We start from the raw sequence: 15385 nt of genomic DNA, 5'->3' as shown, positions 1-15385 counted from the left end.
GCTCCAGCAAGCTTCCATGGCACAAGTGAGGATTTGAACCTGGGTCTTCCAGATCCGAGAGCCCCATGGCACAGAATGGTAAAGCTGCAGTACTGCAGTCGGAGCCCTCTGCTCACAACCTGAGTTCGATCCCAGCGGAAGCTGGTTCCGGTAGCTGGCTCCAGGTTGACTCAGCCTTCCATCCTTCCAAGGTTGGTAAAATGAGTACCCAGCTTGCTGGGGGGAAAGCGTAGATGATTGGGGAAGGCAATGGCAAACCACCCCATAAAAAGTCTGCCGTGAAAACATTGAAAATGTCCATTTTACTTGTGTTGTTGATGAATATTTTACAATCTTCTACTCTGTCTGGTTTATTAATGTGAATTAATTTTTTAATTGCTGGAGGTTGCTCCCTAGTTCGTATGTAAAACTGCAGCCTATACATAGCTACAGTAACAAAGACGTCCTACGCATATAATAATTCCAGAGGGGAAGCTGATTGAGGCTGCTGGAGCAAAATTAAAACACAAGTCTAGTGGCACCTTGAGGACTAACAGAAATGTGTGATTTCTTAATCACTATGGGTGCTAATATCTTAGTGTAACCCATCCTCTGCAGGTGTGAATTACTTTAGTAAAATCTTTATGTGATCTCAGTACATTGATCTGCTTATCACATTCCACCCTGTACTTTCCTACACTAGATTTTGTGTTTATCTGACTTTGCCTGTCTGTCAACAATTAAGACGGGTCCCCATCCACTCTGAATGAGTAGACTGATTGCTCTTTTTTGATTGGATCTGGATTTAAGCTTGGTATATATGCCCCATCTTGGATGCAAACCTTAAGATGGTGCGTGAAGTACCTTAATGAGTTTAGACTCTGTCAAGAAGTCCAACTTGTGGCAGAGTCACTCAAGGTGGGATAGTCACAGCTGAGACACCAGGCTAAGATGCATCCACTCCCTTCAGGAATCAACAGCCACATCAGCAGAAGATAATAGGAAGTCCAATGGGGGGTGTGGGGAGGAATTCTTAAAGGGTATTTACTGGCAGGAACTCATTTGCATATTAGGCCACACACCCCTGATGTAGCCAATCCTCCAACAGTTTACAGTAGGCCCTGTAAGAAGAGCCCTGTAAGCTCTTGGAGGATTGGCTACATCAGGGGTGTGTGTGGCCTAATATGCAAAGGAGTTCCTGCTACAAAAAAAGCCTTGGTTACTGGGCAACAGCAGTAGTAGAAGGTAACGCTGGTGGAGGCTGTGTTGTAGACAATGGCAGTGACACTTCAGCAACCCTGGTTAGTATTGCGCAGAAGGCAGCCATGGTATCCACCTGATCATCTCTTATCTCAAAAACCCTATTATGAGACAATCCAAAATGAAAAAAAGATATAGTGCTGGAAGATGGAACTCCCAGATCAGATAGCACTCAATCAGCTACTGGGGAAGAGCAGAGAACAAGTATGAGCAGCACTAAGTATGAATAGCAGAGGACAAGTATGAGTGTATTCTTAAGGACACAACTGAATTAAAGCCAAAAGGACATTCAGTTGTTGATACGAATGGATGCAAAAGGAAACTCCAAAGCTGTTTGACACACATAATAGGAACATAGAATATGAGAAGTATGACTCAAAGTAAGCTTGAAATCATAAAATGAGAAATGGAATGTTTAAACATTACAGTCCTGGGAGGAACTGAACTGAACTGAATTAGGGTATTTTCAGTCAGAAAGTTACGAAGTGTTTTACTTAGGAAACGGGGAACACAAAAGAAAAGGAATTGCTGTAATAGTGAGGTGAGATGTACCACAAGGAACCAGAGGCTGTAATGCAAAGTCTCGTCAAATAATATCAAGCAGACTTCTGGGAAAGCCTATTAACATAACCATCATTCAAGTTTACACCACACACAGATGTGGAAGAAGAAATTGTAAGTTTTTTTGCAAATATCCTGGAAAAAATTGATCACACACCTAGACAAGTTGTGCTGTTAAACATAGGTGACTAATATGCAAAAGTGGAAAACAAAGCAGAATCAAATATTGTCAGAAAATTTGGGCTAGGAGCACAAAACAAACCAGAAGAGCACTTTATAGAATTCTGTTAAGACAATGTTATTTATTGTGAACACGTTTCAAGTAACCAATTGTATACGTGGACATCACCAGATGGCCAATAGAGAAATCACACAGATTATTTAACTGGAAGCAGAAGTGAAATGAAAACAATTTCAGAACAGTTGGGAGAAACAAATCACCAGGAGTAGATGGGATCTCAGTAAAGCTATTTCAAGCCACAGAAATTGAGTCCATCAAAATCTTAACAAGAATATGCCAAAATGTATGGAAAACAAAACATTGACTGGCCTACAGACTGGAAATGCTCAATTTACGTTCCAATTTTTAAAAAAAAAAAGGAAATGTCAATGACTGCAGCAGCTATTGGACCATCATGTTAATTTCTCATGTGACTAAAGTGATGCTCAGAATCTTATAACAAAGACTGTTACCAAATATGAAATGAGAAATGCCAGATGATCAAGCTGGATTCAGAAAAGGAAGAGGCACTAGAGATGCCAGTCCCAACAGTTGGCTGTGGTCCCCATGGCTTCCACAGCAAGTGCGTGGGTAGCCTGCTTTCCCCCCAGCCAATAAGAGAGAAGTTTCCCTTTAAATGGTTGGGGAAAAAAAAGGGGCATGTGCATGCAGCGCTGTATTCCCATGCTATGAACATATGAACATATGAAGCTGCCTTATACTGAATCAGACCTTTGGTCCATCAAAGTCAGTATTGTCTTCTCAGACTGGCAGCGGCTCTCCAGGGTCTCAAGCTGAGGTTTTTCACACCTATTTGCCTGGACCCTATGATGTCACTCTGCATGATGTCATCACATTGGGATGGCCCCCTCCCAGAACACCCACTGGGACGTGGCAACCATAGATCACATTGCAAATTTACGTTGGTTACTGGAGCATGCAAGACAATTTCAGCTGAAAATCAGCTTGTGTTTCAGGTTACAGCAATGCTTTTGACTGTGTAGATCATGAAAAGTGATGGCTGGTTTTAAAAAAGGGGGGGTATGACACAACCTTTTATTGTTTTGATGCATGAACTGTACTCCTGACAAAAGACAAGATGGTTTCCCACTGTCAAAGGCATCAGACAAGGATCTATTGTATCTACTGATCTGCTCAGACTGTATACCGAACATATAATAAGATTAGATTACCATTAGAATATCATTGTATTCTTCATTACTATGTATGGTTGTGAAAGTTGGACAATGAAGAAAGCTGGCAGGGAGAAAGTTAATTCATTCGAAATGTGGTACTGGAGGAGAGTTTTACAGATACTGGGGACCACGAAAAAGACAAATAAGTGACTTCTAGATCAAATCAAGCCTGAACTCTCCCTAGAAGCTAAAATGACTAAACTGAGGCCACCATACTGTGGTCACATTTTGCAAAGACAAGAGTCACTGAAAAGTAGAAGGCAGCAGGAAAAGAGGAAGTCCCAACATTAGGGCTACAATGTTTTGAAAAGTAAAAGAGGACATATTTCCTGACTGACAACTTCAAGCAAGTTATAACTATAACAAATCTCATTTTAAATACCCCTACTATTTAAACTGTGATAGTTGCTGCTAACTAGGAATATTCTTAACCTTCCAATCCAAAAAGAGGACATTTTCATCAGTATTTTAAAACCCCCCAAAGAGGATGGATGGACACAAAAAAAGAGGACATCTGGTAACCCTACCCAACATGAGATGGGTTACTCAGTCAAGGACCCAGCAGTCCTCAGTTTGCAAGACCTGAGAATAACTCTTAATGATAGGACGTTTTGGAAGTTATTAATTCAGCGAGTCACCATAAGACTTGATGGCACTTAACAGACACGCACTCTTTAGCATCTCCCTCCTCCTGCCTTTTGTTCCTAGCTTTTGTTACAAATGTATGTGCCAAATGGTCCATGGTCCACTAATGCCTAAGTGTCGCGGGCCTACACCTGTTTCATCTAATGTATAAAAAGCACATCTATTAGTAATGGATGTGCTTTTTATACATTAGGTGAAACAAGTGTAGGCCAGTGACACTTACAGGGAGGGGATTCCTTCCCCCCAACTTCCTCGTCAGGCCCACATCCAGTGTGGTTTCCAGGCTGCACTGCTGCTAGCAGCATGCTCTTCAGGCTCCTGGGCTGAGTAGCTGCCGCTGGGCCCAGCAGACCTCCCAAGCTATGCTGCCGCTGTTGGACTCAGCGTGGCTCCCGGCACACTTACTGCTGTTGCTATGCTCAGTGTGACTCCTGAGCTCTGAGGACAACCGTTGGAGATAGGTGCATGCTTTGTGTAAGCACAGAGACCAGTACTTTATTTTTTGTGGGATTTACCCCCCCCCCCCATATTTTTTCAAAATTTTCCTGCAAACCTGGAAAAAAAAATCTATCTAGCCTCTACATGGCCCAAATACACTTAGATAGGGGCCACACATTCCTAACAGTATACAGATGTGCACTGACTCACCGTTTTGCTGGAATAAAGGACCCTGAACTCCTGCATAATCCTACACACAGTTACATCAGTCTAAACCAGGGGTGGCCAAACTGTGGCTTGGGAGCCACATGTGTCTCTTTCACATTTATTGTGTGGCTCTCAAAGTCCCCACCATCCCATCAGGCAGTTTGGGGAAGGCATTTGTCTCTTTAAATCACTTCTCCAACCCAAGCCAGCTGGCAGCTTGGAGAATGCATTCAAAGTTCAAGTTGTTTTCTTTCCACCTCTCTCCCTTCTATTTGCCTGCCTGCCTTGCAGCTCTCACGCTTCTGACATTTATTCTATGTGGCTCTTACGTTAAGCAAGTTTGGCCACCCCTGGTCTAAATCCATTAATCTCAATAAATTTAAACCGGATGAGTTTGCCTGGGATTGCACTGCAAGCCTCAAGGAATAGCCACAGGAGCTTTCTGCAAAGCAATGTTGTAATGCCAAAGCAGGCCCAACCCAAAGGCGGGCCGTCCATCATTCGCTGACCAATAAGAAAGCGAAAGGCCAAGAAGCAATCTTGACGGGGCTGTCATCCTTTATACACCGGGATGGTTTTTGTCCCTCCCTCTCGTTTCTGCCGACCATTAGTACAGTCCAGAATTCTCGCTTTGGCTCTTCGCCTGCTCTCTCGTAAGCTTCTTTTAATGCGCCTAGTACTTAAGGGCGGAGTCTCACTGTGGAGCCAAAGTGGTATCGGCCCCTTTCTGCAGGCCCCGCCTACTTCCCCCTGTAGTCTATATAGTGGTACAGCCCCAGCTGGTTCGGCTGTCTCTGGGGCCGCGTCGGTCCATGCTCCCCCTTTTTCACATCACGGCGGTGGTACAGTCTGGTATCGCCCTGCAGTCGCGACCATTGCCGTAGTTAAGGCGCCGGGTGATTTTTCGTTTTCTCCCCTATTAGTGAAGCGCAGTGGTAGCGTCCGCTATCGCACGGGAGCCGCCGCCTCACTCGGAACCAGCTGCCGCCGTCTCGTCTGTCCGGTCGCCTCTCTCGCCTCCTTCCGTCCCGCCTGCCCTGAGTCGGTGTATGAGTGATTTATAACCGCTAACCCCGTCATGTCCACGCCGGCCCGGAGGCGCCTCATGCGGGACTTCAAAAGGTAAAGCTGAAGGAACCGGGGGGGGGGGGGGAGGAGATGAGGCGATCCAACATGGCGGCGGTAGAGGGAGCGCTACGCCAGTGACGTAGCGTCAGCCACGCTCGTAAGGCTTGGGTTTGCGCCACTTGCGCACAGTAGGGGACGGAAGCCGAAGCGGAGGGGGGGGGTTACGTCGTTTGCGCCCATTGGGTAGAAAGTGAGGCTCTCTTTTGGTCCTGTTTCCACCTTCTCTTTCTCTTGTGTTCCTTCTCCCGCCCCCAAAAATATAGACTGCAGGAGGATCCCCCGGCTGGAGTAAGCGGAGCCCCTTCTGAGAACAACATCATGGTTTGGAACGCGGTTATTTTCGGGTGAGTCTGGCCTTCGCCCTGCCAAGTTGAGCCTCCTTTTTGCTCGTTCTTTTCTCCCCATAAAGTTTATTGTTCGATGCATTTTGCGTAGTGATTTCAAGTATTTGAAGAACTAAGCGTTGCAAAGTGCACAAAGCAATAACACGGCGTTGTAGATGTAGTCATATTACGATATAAGTGGAGAGGAAGATAGGCTTAGGCTGCCCGGAGACAGAAACCGGATCCAAATGGGAGGCTGATCCACTTTTTTCTTACCTCTTCTCATCACTCTTCCTAATAGTATTGCTGAAAGTCACTTGCATTATTTCAAGTGTGCAACGTGCATCACAGGCATGTTATAATATTTGTATTGGTTCTGTGAGGTAGATGTGGAAGGGGGGAGAGTGTCTGGTCTTAGCCCAGATAGTAAGCTTGAAGGGAGATGTGGACTAGGGGCTTCCTAATGTATAGTTAAACCTATTATGTTATAGCACCTGTCCACATCTACTCTCTTGAACCTTTGCAGCTATAACTTGAAATGTTAGGCCTACTCTTTCACCTTTTATGTTCTGTTGCTTGCTGTCTGACATCCTTGCTTTTTCTGTCACTTTTTGACAGAAAATACAAAATGGAGCTCATATTTCCCTATTAGATAAGAATGTAGCTTTGTTTTTTTGGGGGGGGGGATGACCCACTGAATGCTTCTGGATCTGACAAGGAGATCTCTGGACCATTAAACTTGTTTTTATCTTTAAGGTGTCACAAGTTGAGCTTCCTTTTGCTCTAATGCTAAGGTTTTTATCTTAAGGTTTCCTTGAACATATGCATTTACTTTGTATAGTGGGCAGCATTTATCTAGCTTAGCATTGTCTTCTCTGACTGGTAGTGGCTTTCCAGGGTCTGTGGCAGAGAGCGACATTTCTCATATCTTGTACCTGAGCACCTAGTAACCAGAGAGGCTAGATACTGAACTGTGGATGGTGTTTACTTGTACAGTGCAGAGCAGTTGCTTTACCACTGAGCTATAAGCTAGTACTCTAGTAAAGCTATCTTTCATTATCTAAATCTATCTGTGTTCTTAATTATAATTATCAGCATAGCTTATTATCAAGACTATATCCTGTTATTCTCACAAGAAGGTCAGGGCAGTCCATTTAGGGTTGTCCCAATTTTATCTGCACGACAGTCAAAGCAGGTTGGACCTCTGTATCAGTCATCCACTCCTGCATTCTCAGAAATACCTGGATTGCATCTAATAGTATCCTGAGGCTGCATACTGTAAGGGAAAAAAATGTTTTTCAGGAAACTTGTCTCTCATTGCTGATGTTGTCATTGAGGAAGCCCTAAGAAACTTACATGGGACAGTCTGAAAGCCACCAATGTCTTTTTCTGTCTGTCTGTCTGTCTGTCTCTCTCTCTCTGTCTCTCTCTCTCTCTCTCATTTTTATCCTTCCCTTCCGCTCAGGGTGCCATTTGTCTCCCCTCCTGTTTTACTCTCACAACAGTCCTGTGAAATAGCTCAGGTTGAGAATGAGGGTAACTTGGCTCAAATTTACAGAGTGAGCCTCAAGAGTAAGTGGTAATTTGAATCAAGGTCTTGCCCATTCTAATCCAGCGCCAATTATTGCATAACGCTGGCTCAGCTCACCATGCTGATTTCCAAATTTGTAGAGCAGTTTTCTTCCCTCCTCTCCTAATTTGTTCTTTCTTCATTGGGGATCCTTTTTCTATTTCAGATTTTCACTGTGTTCCACATATTTTGTTTTTAATGCCTCCCCAGTGTATCTTTGTGCATTAAAGTTTGCTAAAGAAACCCTGTTTAGTATGTCCTCACCTTCTGAAGTGGGGGTCTAAAGAAATGGTGACTGTCTCCTTGTGCTGAAATGTGCTTATTGAGCTTTAGGAAAGTAGTTCTTCAGGAACTGAAGTTCCAGGGGGGTAGCTCATTCCTATTCAAGGTTCTGTTTACTGTTTTATCTGTAAATGTTTCAGTTAGTCTTTTTTTTGGGGGGGGGGGGTTAACTTCTTTTTTCCCATTTATTGTTATGTTCTGTGTAAGCTGCTTTAAGAACTCAAGTTCTAAGATACAAATTACAAGTTATGCTTCACTGACCCTCAGTGATGCCATCTACTGTACAGTTTCCTCCCCATTTTCTGCCATGCTTAATAAGTTAGAGAAACACTTGGATAATGTCTGTCTTTCAGACTTATAAGGATGTTACTTTCACAGTTTATCCCTTGTGGAAATTAAGCTTGTGTGCATATACCTGCTGCATTGGCACACTGTCTTTCTGTTAACCTTGCCTCTATTTTTGCCCCTTTGTCTGAATTTACTTGTCTTGGTGTAGGAACCTATCTTATTGCTTATGTGGTCCCCCTAAAATTCCATGTACACTGTTGTTAGTGAGAAATCTTCAGGACTGTTGGCTTATTTGTGAAAGGGCCCAGTGGATTCTGTTGTTTAGCGGTATTCAGAAGAGAAACTGAAATATCCCTCTCTTAATTTGGAGAATTTATTTGGTCACTTATGGTGAACAAAGTCATTTTCTGCTTAGTGTCATTGTACTTTTGGCTCTTTAAAGACTGCTTGCTCTTATAAGGAAATACTAGCAGGCCATATGTCCTGTGAAAGCTGCACTACTCTCTTTTAACAAGACACAGTGCTATGGTGGGTTTGTGTATAGGTCTGTCTTGCCTTGGTCCTGGATGGGCACATAGGCCAGAGTATGGGAAGATTATCAGTGGTGGTAGAGTAGAAGTAGGTGACTGAATCTTGAGTAGTTCTGTTCAAGAGTGAGCTCCCCCATATGTAGAAGTGGTGAACCTAATCCTTATTCATTCTTAACTCTGTTTCTATGCTGGGATGGAGACAATAGCATGATGTCTTGTTGTTAAATGCTAACTGCCAGTTCAGCAATATATAATTATACATGAGATGCTGATATTCTTTCTCCTCTTTCAGGCCTGAGGGAACCCCTTTTGAAGATGGTAAGTGTTCAAAAATACCATTCTCCAGTTACCATAAAGTGGAACATAAAGTTGGTGTAATCCACATGACTTCCGGGATTCCATATCAAAATGTCATAATCTATTTTTATTATTAAAGATGTTACTGCCCATATGCATAAAATTTTTAGAAATGTGCTACCTGATGTTATGCATTACTCAGAAGTCAGTCTCAATACAGAACTTGCTCCCAGGTTCATGTGTAAAAGTGCAGCTTTGCAATATTTTCTGGAATAAGATCTGTTTAGCAGGTTTCTTATCTGTCCACTGCATCTGTATGCTTGCACGTGGAAGCAAGGATTTAGGCTGCAATCCTTACCTGCATTGACACAGCGTGCAGTGGATTTTTGAGGTTTAATAAAAATACTACTTGGTCTCCAGACAGATATGACTACAGGAGGGAGTTGTTGAGTTACTATTTGGGAACAATCCCTTCTCCTCAGAGTAAATTGCTTTCTCAGGGAGGAAGGGAATACCTACTCCTCCTTTCCCTCCTCCATTGAAAAGTTGCAGGTTCATTTCTGAAAAAGATTCTGAATGGCTGAAATACGAGCTTGCAAATTGCCTTACTACTTAAATAATAACCTCCACTAAATAATATGTTCATATCACTTTGTATACGAAATTGTTTGACCAACTGTGGAAGCTCCATGTTCAGGAGCAGTGTACCGCTTATCTAATACTAGGGCAAACAGGAAATGGCTCTTCCACACAGTGCATGGATGGAAAAGCCATTTCATGTTTGCCCTAGTACTGTTCCTGAACATGGAGCTTCCACAGAATTTGTGATATTTCCAGTGTGCTTGGGTCTGTGCTGTGGAAGACAGGCTTTGACAGTCATCTAAAGGGGATTCTTCGTAAGTTTGGAGCTTCTGCATTTAGGGCCATCACCATCAGGACACATGGAAAGTACGCTTGCAAAACAGTCACTCTGTGGAAAAGATACTTAGAACTTTTCTCTCAATTACAGGAACTTTCAAGCTTACAATAGAGTTTACGGAAGAATATCCAAACAAGCCACCTACTGTTAGATTTGTGTCTAAAATGTTTCATCCAAATGGTATGTGACCATCTGAAATGCAAAGATCTGTAAATAGGTACAATATACTAGAAAGAAATGGACCAGATATACTGATTCTTAAAGTTTTTATGTCCATCTTTCCCTTAAAGTTGTGTCCCTGAGAATCTCATTCCACTTAGTTGCCAAATTCCTCGTGTATGAAATGCTACACTGCAGTGCCTCCTCTATTCTCTGAGCTGCAGAGTTCCTTAATATTAAGAGAGAATGTCTTTGATTTGTCTAAATAGTTATACTTCAGCTCAGTCTTGAGATACTTATAATCACTGCCCTTAATGTTTGTCTCCTTTTGACATTTCAGCTATATAACTTGTCATGGAACCTTACAGTAAAATATTGGATTCTTTTGTGATCACAAATGAAACAGAACGAATTAGCACTGTGGCTCTTACTTCTGCAAAGATTTTCATAAATTAGCTGTTAAAAGGGTTTAATTTAAATAGTATTCCTGTCTTGGGTTTAAGGTTAATTTTAATTACTGGCATAGATCTTTAAAAGGAAATGTGTTCATGATGCTTAATCCTTGCTTGGGATACAGTGATGTGACTAGCTTTATTATCATAACTGAGGTCACAAAGAAGCAGGTGAATTTACAAATCTCCATGGCCTTTTCTATAACTTGTGTGACAATCAGATAATTGACCAAGCTCTCAGGCACATGCTGCATGGGTGATATTAGATGTTTATGCATCCCATGTTGGCAGTAAACTGTAAATGTCAACCTGAATTAAAAAAAATAGTGATTACATCTTGCTACGAAACCCATTAATTTCCTTTTGTAGTCTATGCAGATGGTAGTATATGTCTGGATATTCTTCAGAATCGTTGGAGTCCTACCTATGATGTGTCGTCCATCTTAACATCCATACAGGTAACATTAGCAGGACTGATAACAACTTTCCAGTTTGGGTTCTATTTATATACAGACTACGATTATATTGTATGAGAACAAAATCTGAGCTCAGTAGCACTTTAAAGACCAACAAAACGTTCCAGGGCACAAGGTTTTTGTGAGTCACTGTGGCAGATACCTGGTATCATCAAGTATCTGATGAAGTAAATTTTTCAATTTTATATTTTCTGTATGTTATATTTGGATTTCAGTAAAATTGTTTAAAGTGGAAAAAAAAGTATCTGATGAAGTGAGCTTTGCTTCTGTGACAGTTAATAACGTGGAAAATGTTGTTGGTCTAGTAAGGTGCTATTGGACTCAAATTTTGTTCTACTACAAATTAACACAACTGTCCACTTGTACTGTATAATTAACTGCCTGCCATGTGCAAAGTGGCACTTTAACCATTTTTTAAAAATTATAAACTGCTTAGCAAGTACTTGTGGCTTAATAGATCATTCTTCCAGTAATGTCCTTGCCATGATCTTGCAAAGGAGAGGCTCATCACACACACCTATAGTAAGTCATTATTGTGAGAGATCCTAATCCAAACATGAGGCTGAATTGAAGGGAGGAGGGGCAGGGCATGGATGATGATTTCCTGACCACATGCTACTTCGCTACTAGTAGTGAGCATAAGGGATATGGGGATCTAAGACATTTATATACATAGCTTCCAATTGCTATTGAGTTTTTCTCTTTTGAGTTTCCCTAACCAGCTTGTATGGAAAGTCCCCTAAAGAAGCCTGACCCATCTTTTCTTTTTCAAACAGTCTTTACTGGATGAGCCTAATCCAAACAGTCCAGCAAACAGCCAGGCAGCTCAACTATACCAAGAGAATAAGCGGGAATATGAAAAACGGGTTTCTGCAATAGTAGAACAGAGTTGGCGTGATTGTTGACCCTGGATGATGCAAATGAACACTCTGATGAGGAAAATATATGTATGAAGTGTCTGAGTCATCCTCCTCCTCCTAGCATCACTGCATTTACTTTGAAAGCAAAATAGCTGTTGTGCTGTTGCCACCCACCCTCGCTGAAGCTTTTTTCTCCTTGGACATCAGAAAGCACCCCTCCCCTCCCCTTTGAGGTCAAATGTACTGTACTTGGGTTACTTGTAAAAGAATTGCTGAGGCTGAATTCCATCTCCAGTCTTAGGGCAGTATTGTGCATTTCTGTAGTGTACACTAAGCTTTTAATTGTAATTGTGTTATACACAGTGATGCTTATGTGTAGCTTGATTTAAAAAAAAAAGGGATGTTTATATACAATATACATTTTTAACTATGACTCAAGTGCTGATCTGTCCAGGCTGGTCATTGAACTGCTGGTATCATCTTCACTGCATCTGTAAGTACTATGTGAAGAACTAACTTTCCTGCTGTTTCTCATTCTTTACTGGATTTCCCCCCTTTATAAATACGGTAAAGTATTTGCAGTTGCAAAATCAGATTCCATTTCAAACTGAGAAAGTGGGGAGGGGGGGAAGGGGAGGGAGTTGCTCTCTGCTTCTGTGGGTCATGTGCAAAGTGATCTTTCACTCTAATGTGGTAACATATTCAAGGTTTAGTACAATGTATCCTTTCTCCAGGGGCTCTTAAGGATATTGCTAAGCATTGAGTCCTTGAGTATGAAAAGATTGAGGGGTGAAATGAAAATAATTTGGCTACAGGTGAGAGTGTAGGGGGAAACATGTTTCAAAAACTGGTTTTAAGTTTTTTTAATTCATACATGTGTTACTGGATAACTAGCCCCTACCACTTTGCTTTCAGTTGAAAATAGTAGGAAGTTCACAAGTGCTACTTGCTGCATGCTTCATTCTCTTCTCTCCCCCCTCAGTTTTACAAAGCTGTTCAATCTTTGAGAAAGCATTTTTGTAAAGCTAAGTTTGTACATTTGGATACCTTAAGCAGCAGTATGGGAGGAGACCGATCAGTGTGTTTGTCTGCTCTTCCAATGTCTTCTGTGTATACATTGATCTGTTGAGTACAACTTTGCACAAGTAACCCATGTAAGAAACTGTACATTTTTCAATTACTTGTAAATAAATGTGTAACCTTAAGTGCTTACTGTTTAAAGAGGCAAAACATGTTTAACTGTAGCCATGAACAGACTTAGACTTATTCTTTTCTAAGTTGACAATAGCCAAGATGTCTCTGTGCCTTATCAAACTGGCTTTTAGTTTTCCCCAAATGCTATGCACTCTAGATATGCTTTACAGGTAGTGAAGAGAAAGCTACTCCTTATCTCACTGTGTAAAATAAAGCAGTAGGGTTAAAATAGTTAACATAGCAGGTAAGTAAGGTATATGCATGGGTTTTTGGCCCTGTGCTTTTGGTACACTTCTAGAAGTTATCTGTGAAGCCTTCGAGGATACATCCCTTGTCACATTCTCAGAAGCACTTGGTTAACTAAGGAAGTGATTGCTATTTGTGTCCCATATTACTGAATAGCTACATCCAGTTGTTTCCTCATGAAAGGTGTAGCCTGTCTTGCGGTCTAAGACAGTATTCTCTACTTTCAACACCTATCTAGACGGTTGTTGGACAGCAAGCAACTCCTGAGCAAAACAGGCAGGAATGTGTGTTGATGACCTTGGAAGAAAAAGGAATAACCAGTCTCTCTAAATTTAATACTGCTATGGAGAGTTCAGGTACTAATCCACTTCATGCCATTGCTATTTTAAGCATACATTATTTCAGACGTTCCAGCCTCTTCTATGGATTTTTTTTTACGAGCAATTCCCCCCCCCCTTTTATGCCTCTACAGGTTTGTAGTTCTCCATCTATTGATCATGTGGAAGAAGCCAGTTAGCTTAGTTCTAACAGCTAATGAAAGCAGGGAACTGTGTGGTAAAATCTACCCATTTCAATAGCTCCTCTTATACATCTAAATTTGGGGTTATGGCCCACTGAATCATACTATTTCATTGTGGCACCTGAAATAACTAGTTAAGCTTCCTCACAATAATTAATTGGGCTATCATGTATATTCTTTGCTAGACATACATAAGATGCAGTCAATAGACACAACTGTCAAAGGATTTTCCCTTTCCCTCAAATACAGCAGGTGCCATTTTATGCTTTTATGTTGAGAACTATATATTTAATGAATCCATGCCAACTTATTAATTTTTGATTTCTTTAATCAAGTCCTAGTCTTGTTGTCAGCTATAACTCAGTGGTCAAGCATGCAGAGGGTCACAGATTCAACTTCTAATTTGCTGATATCACACAGTATTTCTCAGTATGGAACAGGCTTCCTCAGGAGGTGGTCGGCTCTCCTTCCTTGGAGGTTTTTAAATGGGCTAGATGGCCATCTGACAGCAATGAAGATCCTGTGAATTTAGGGGGAGGTGTTTTGAGAGTTTCCTGCATTGTGCAGGGGGTTGGACTAGATGACTCTGGAGATCCCTTCCAACTCTATAATTTTCATAGTGATATCCACTAATTAACCAGAGTACAAAATTCTGCACTAGAGGGCCTAATGGTCTGCCATGACACAAGACAAGTTCCTGTTTTGTTTTTTAAAAATGGGTTGTTCCCAATAGGACAAAGAAGGCAGAAGATGAAGTGGAAGCACTAAAATTAAGAGGGTGCATGTATAGTTCTTTGCACATTGAATAAGCTCATTTTTTCTTAAAGGCTCCTATGGACTGCAAGAAACACCTATGAAAGGCCGTTTTGAACAAGAAAAAAAAATTCACATCAAAACTGAGAAATCAGAACACTCCACACTTAAACCACACATGCTACAAGTAGCAAGAGAGAACCTTTTACTGTTACTCTCCCCATGATATACAAGCACATGTACACAAAGGTAGCATAAGAAAACAAGTATTGGAGGCTACGTAGAGAAACAAGCAAACACCCTGCCCATCCCAAGAGTGACTAAAAATGGGTTGACTTAATACTTCACTGGTTAACGGGGTGTGTGAACTCTGCTCAAGTTGAATCTTACCATCAAGATGATATAAGTGCATTCATTTATTTTAGAAAGCAGACACCTGATAGTAAACAAAGCCAGAGTTGTGCATGTTCTGTACTACATACAGACAAGACTACTTCATGCCAAAGTGTCAGAGATTCTGGACCTGATATAAATTATGCCAATCGTGCACACTTGCTTTTGCTTGTTTATTTGGTTCCCCTTCCCTTGTCTTTCACAGGATACAGCTCACAAACATTAAAACCTATGTTTACAGCCCTGAGAGCTAGAAACTTGGGGTCTGAGGCAGTCATATTTAAGGCCCACTGATTTCAGTGGGAGAGGTATGTACATCTCCCACTGAAAGCAACACAATGTCAGTTGCAGTCTTCACCACACAGCAGTGCTTAACATTGGCTGGCTTTTGGAGTAGGATTGTAACAGGTAAAAACTGAAGTTTCCCAGCTTACTAATTCCGTGCTGTCTGCCAATTTTGAGACTTGGATGGTGCAAGTGCAGAACACA

General features: G+C 41.6%; 1 protein-coding gene across 2 annotated transcripts; it reads left to right on the top strand.

The window, feature by feature from the left end:
• The first annotated feature begins 5177 nt into the window (after positions 1-5177).
• On the top strand, positions 5178-12995 carry LOC132579684 (ubiquitin-conjugating enzyme E2 A). 2 transcript variants are annotated; one of them, XM_060250211.1, is made up of 6 exons: positions 5178-5628; positions 5898-5978; positions 8920-8945; positions 9934-10023; positions 10824-10912; positions 11707-12995. In XM_060250211.1, the coding sequence occupies exons 1-6, from the start codon at positions 5585-5587 to the stop codon at positions 11833-11835; spliced, it is 459 nt and encodes a 152-aa protein (XP_060106194.1). In that variant the 5' UTR covers positions 5178-5584; the 3' UTR covers positions 11836-12995. The 2 variants fall into 2 exon arrangements, with proteins under 2 accessions (XP_060106194.1, XP_060106195.1); XM_060250212.1 differs by lacking the exon at positions 9934-10023 and having other exon boundaries at positions 5245-5628.
• The last annotated feature ends 2390 nt before the right edge of the window (positions 12996-15385 follow it).

The sequence above is a fragment of the Heteronotia binoei genome, chromosome 11 (genome assembly GCF_032191835.1).
Source record: "Heteronotia binoei isolate CCM8104 ecotype False Entrance Well chromosome 11, APGP_CSIRO_Hbin_v1, whole genome shotgun sequence".
NCBI lineage: Eukaryota > Metazoa > Chordata > Lepidosauria > Squamata > Gekkonidae > Heteronotia > Heteronotia binoei.
Note: the sequence above shows the minus strand (reverse complement) of the source record. Positions and strands in the feature narration are given on the sequence as shown.

Excerpts from the sequence above, each read along its gene's own strand:
- LOC132579684 (XM_060250211.1), top strand. The coding sequence starts at position 5,585 with ATGTCCACGCCGGCCCGGAGGCGCCTCATGCGGGACTTCAAAAG. Across the intron at positions 5,629-5,897 it reads CTCATGCGGGACTTCAAAAG|ACTGCAGGAGGATCCCCCGG; the intron begins GTAAAGCTGAAG and ends CCAAAAATATAG. Across the intron at positions 5,979-8,919 it reads TGGAACGCGGTTATTTTCGG|GCCTGAGGGAACCCCTTTTG; the intron begins GTGAGTCTGGCC and ends CTCCTCTTTCAG.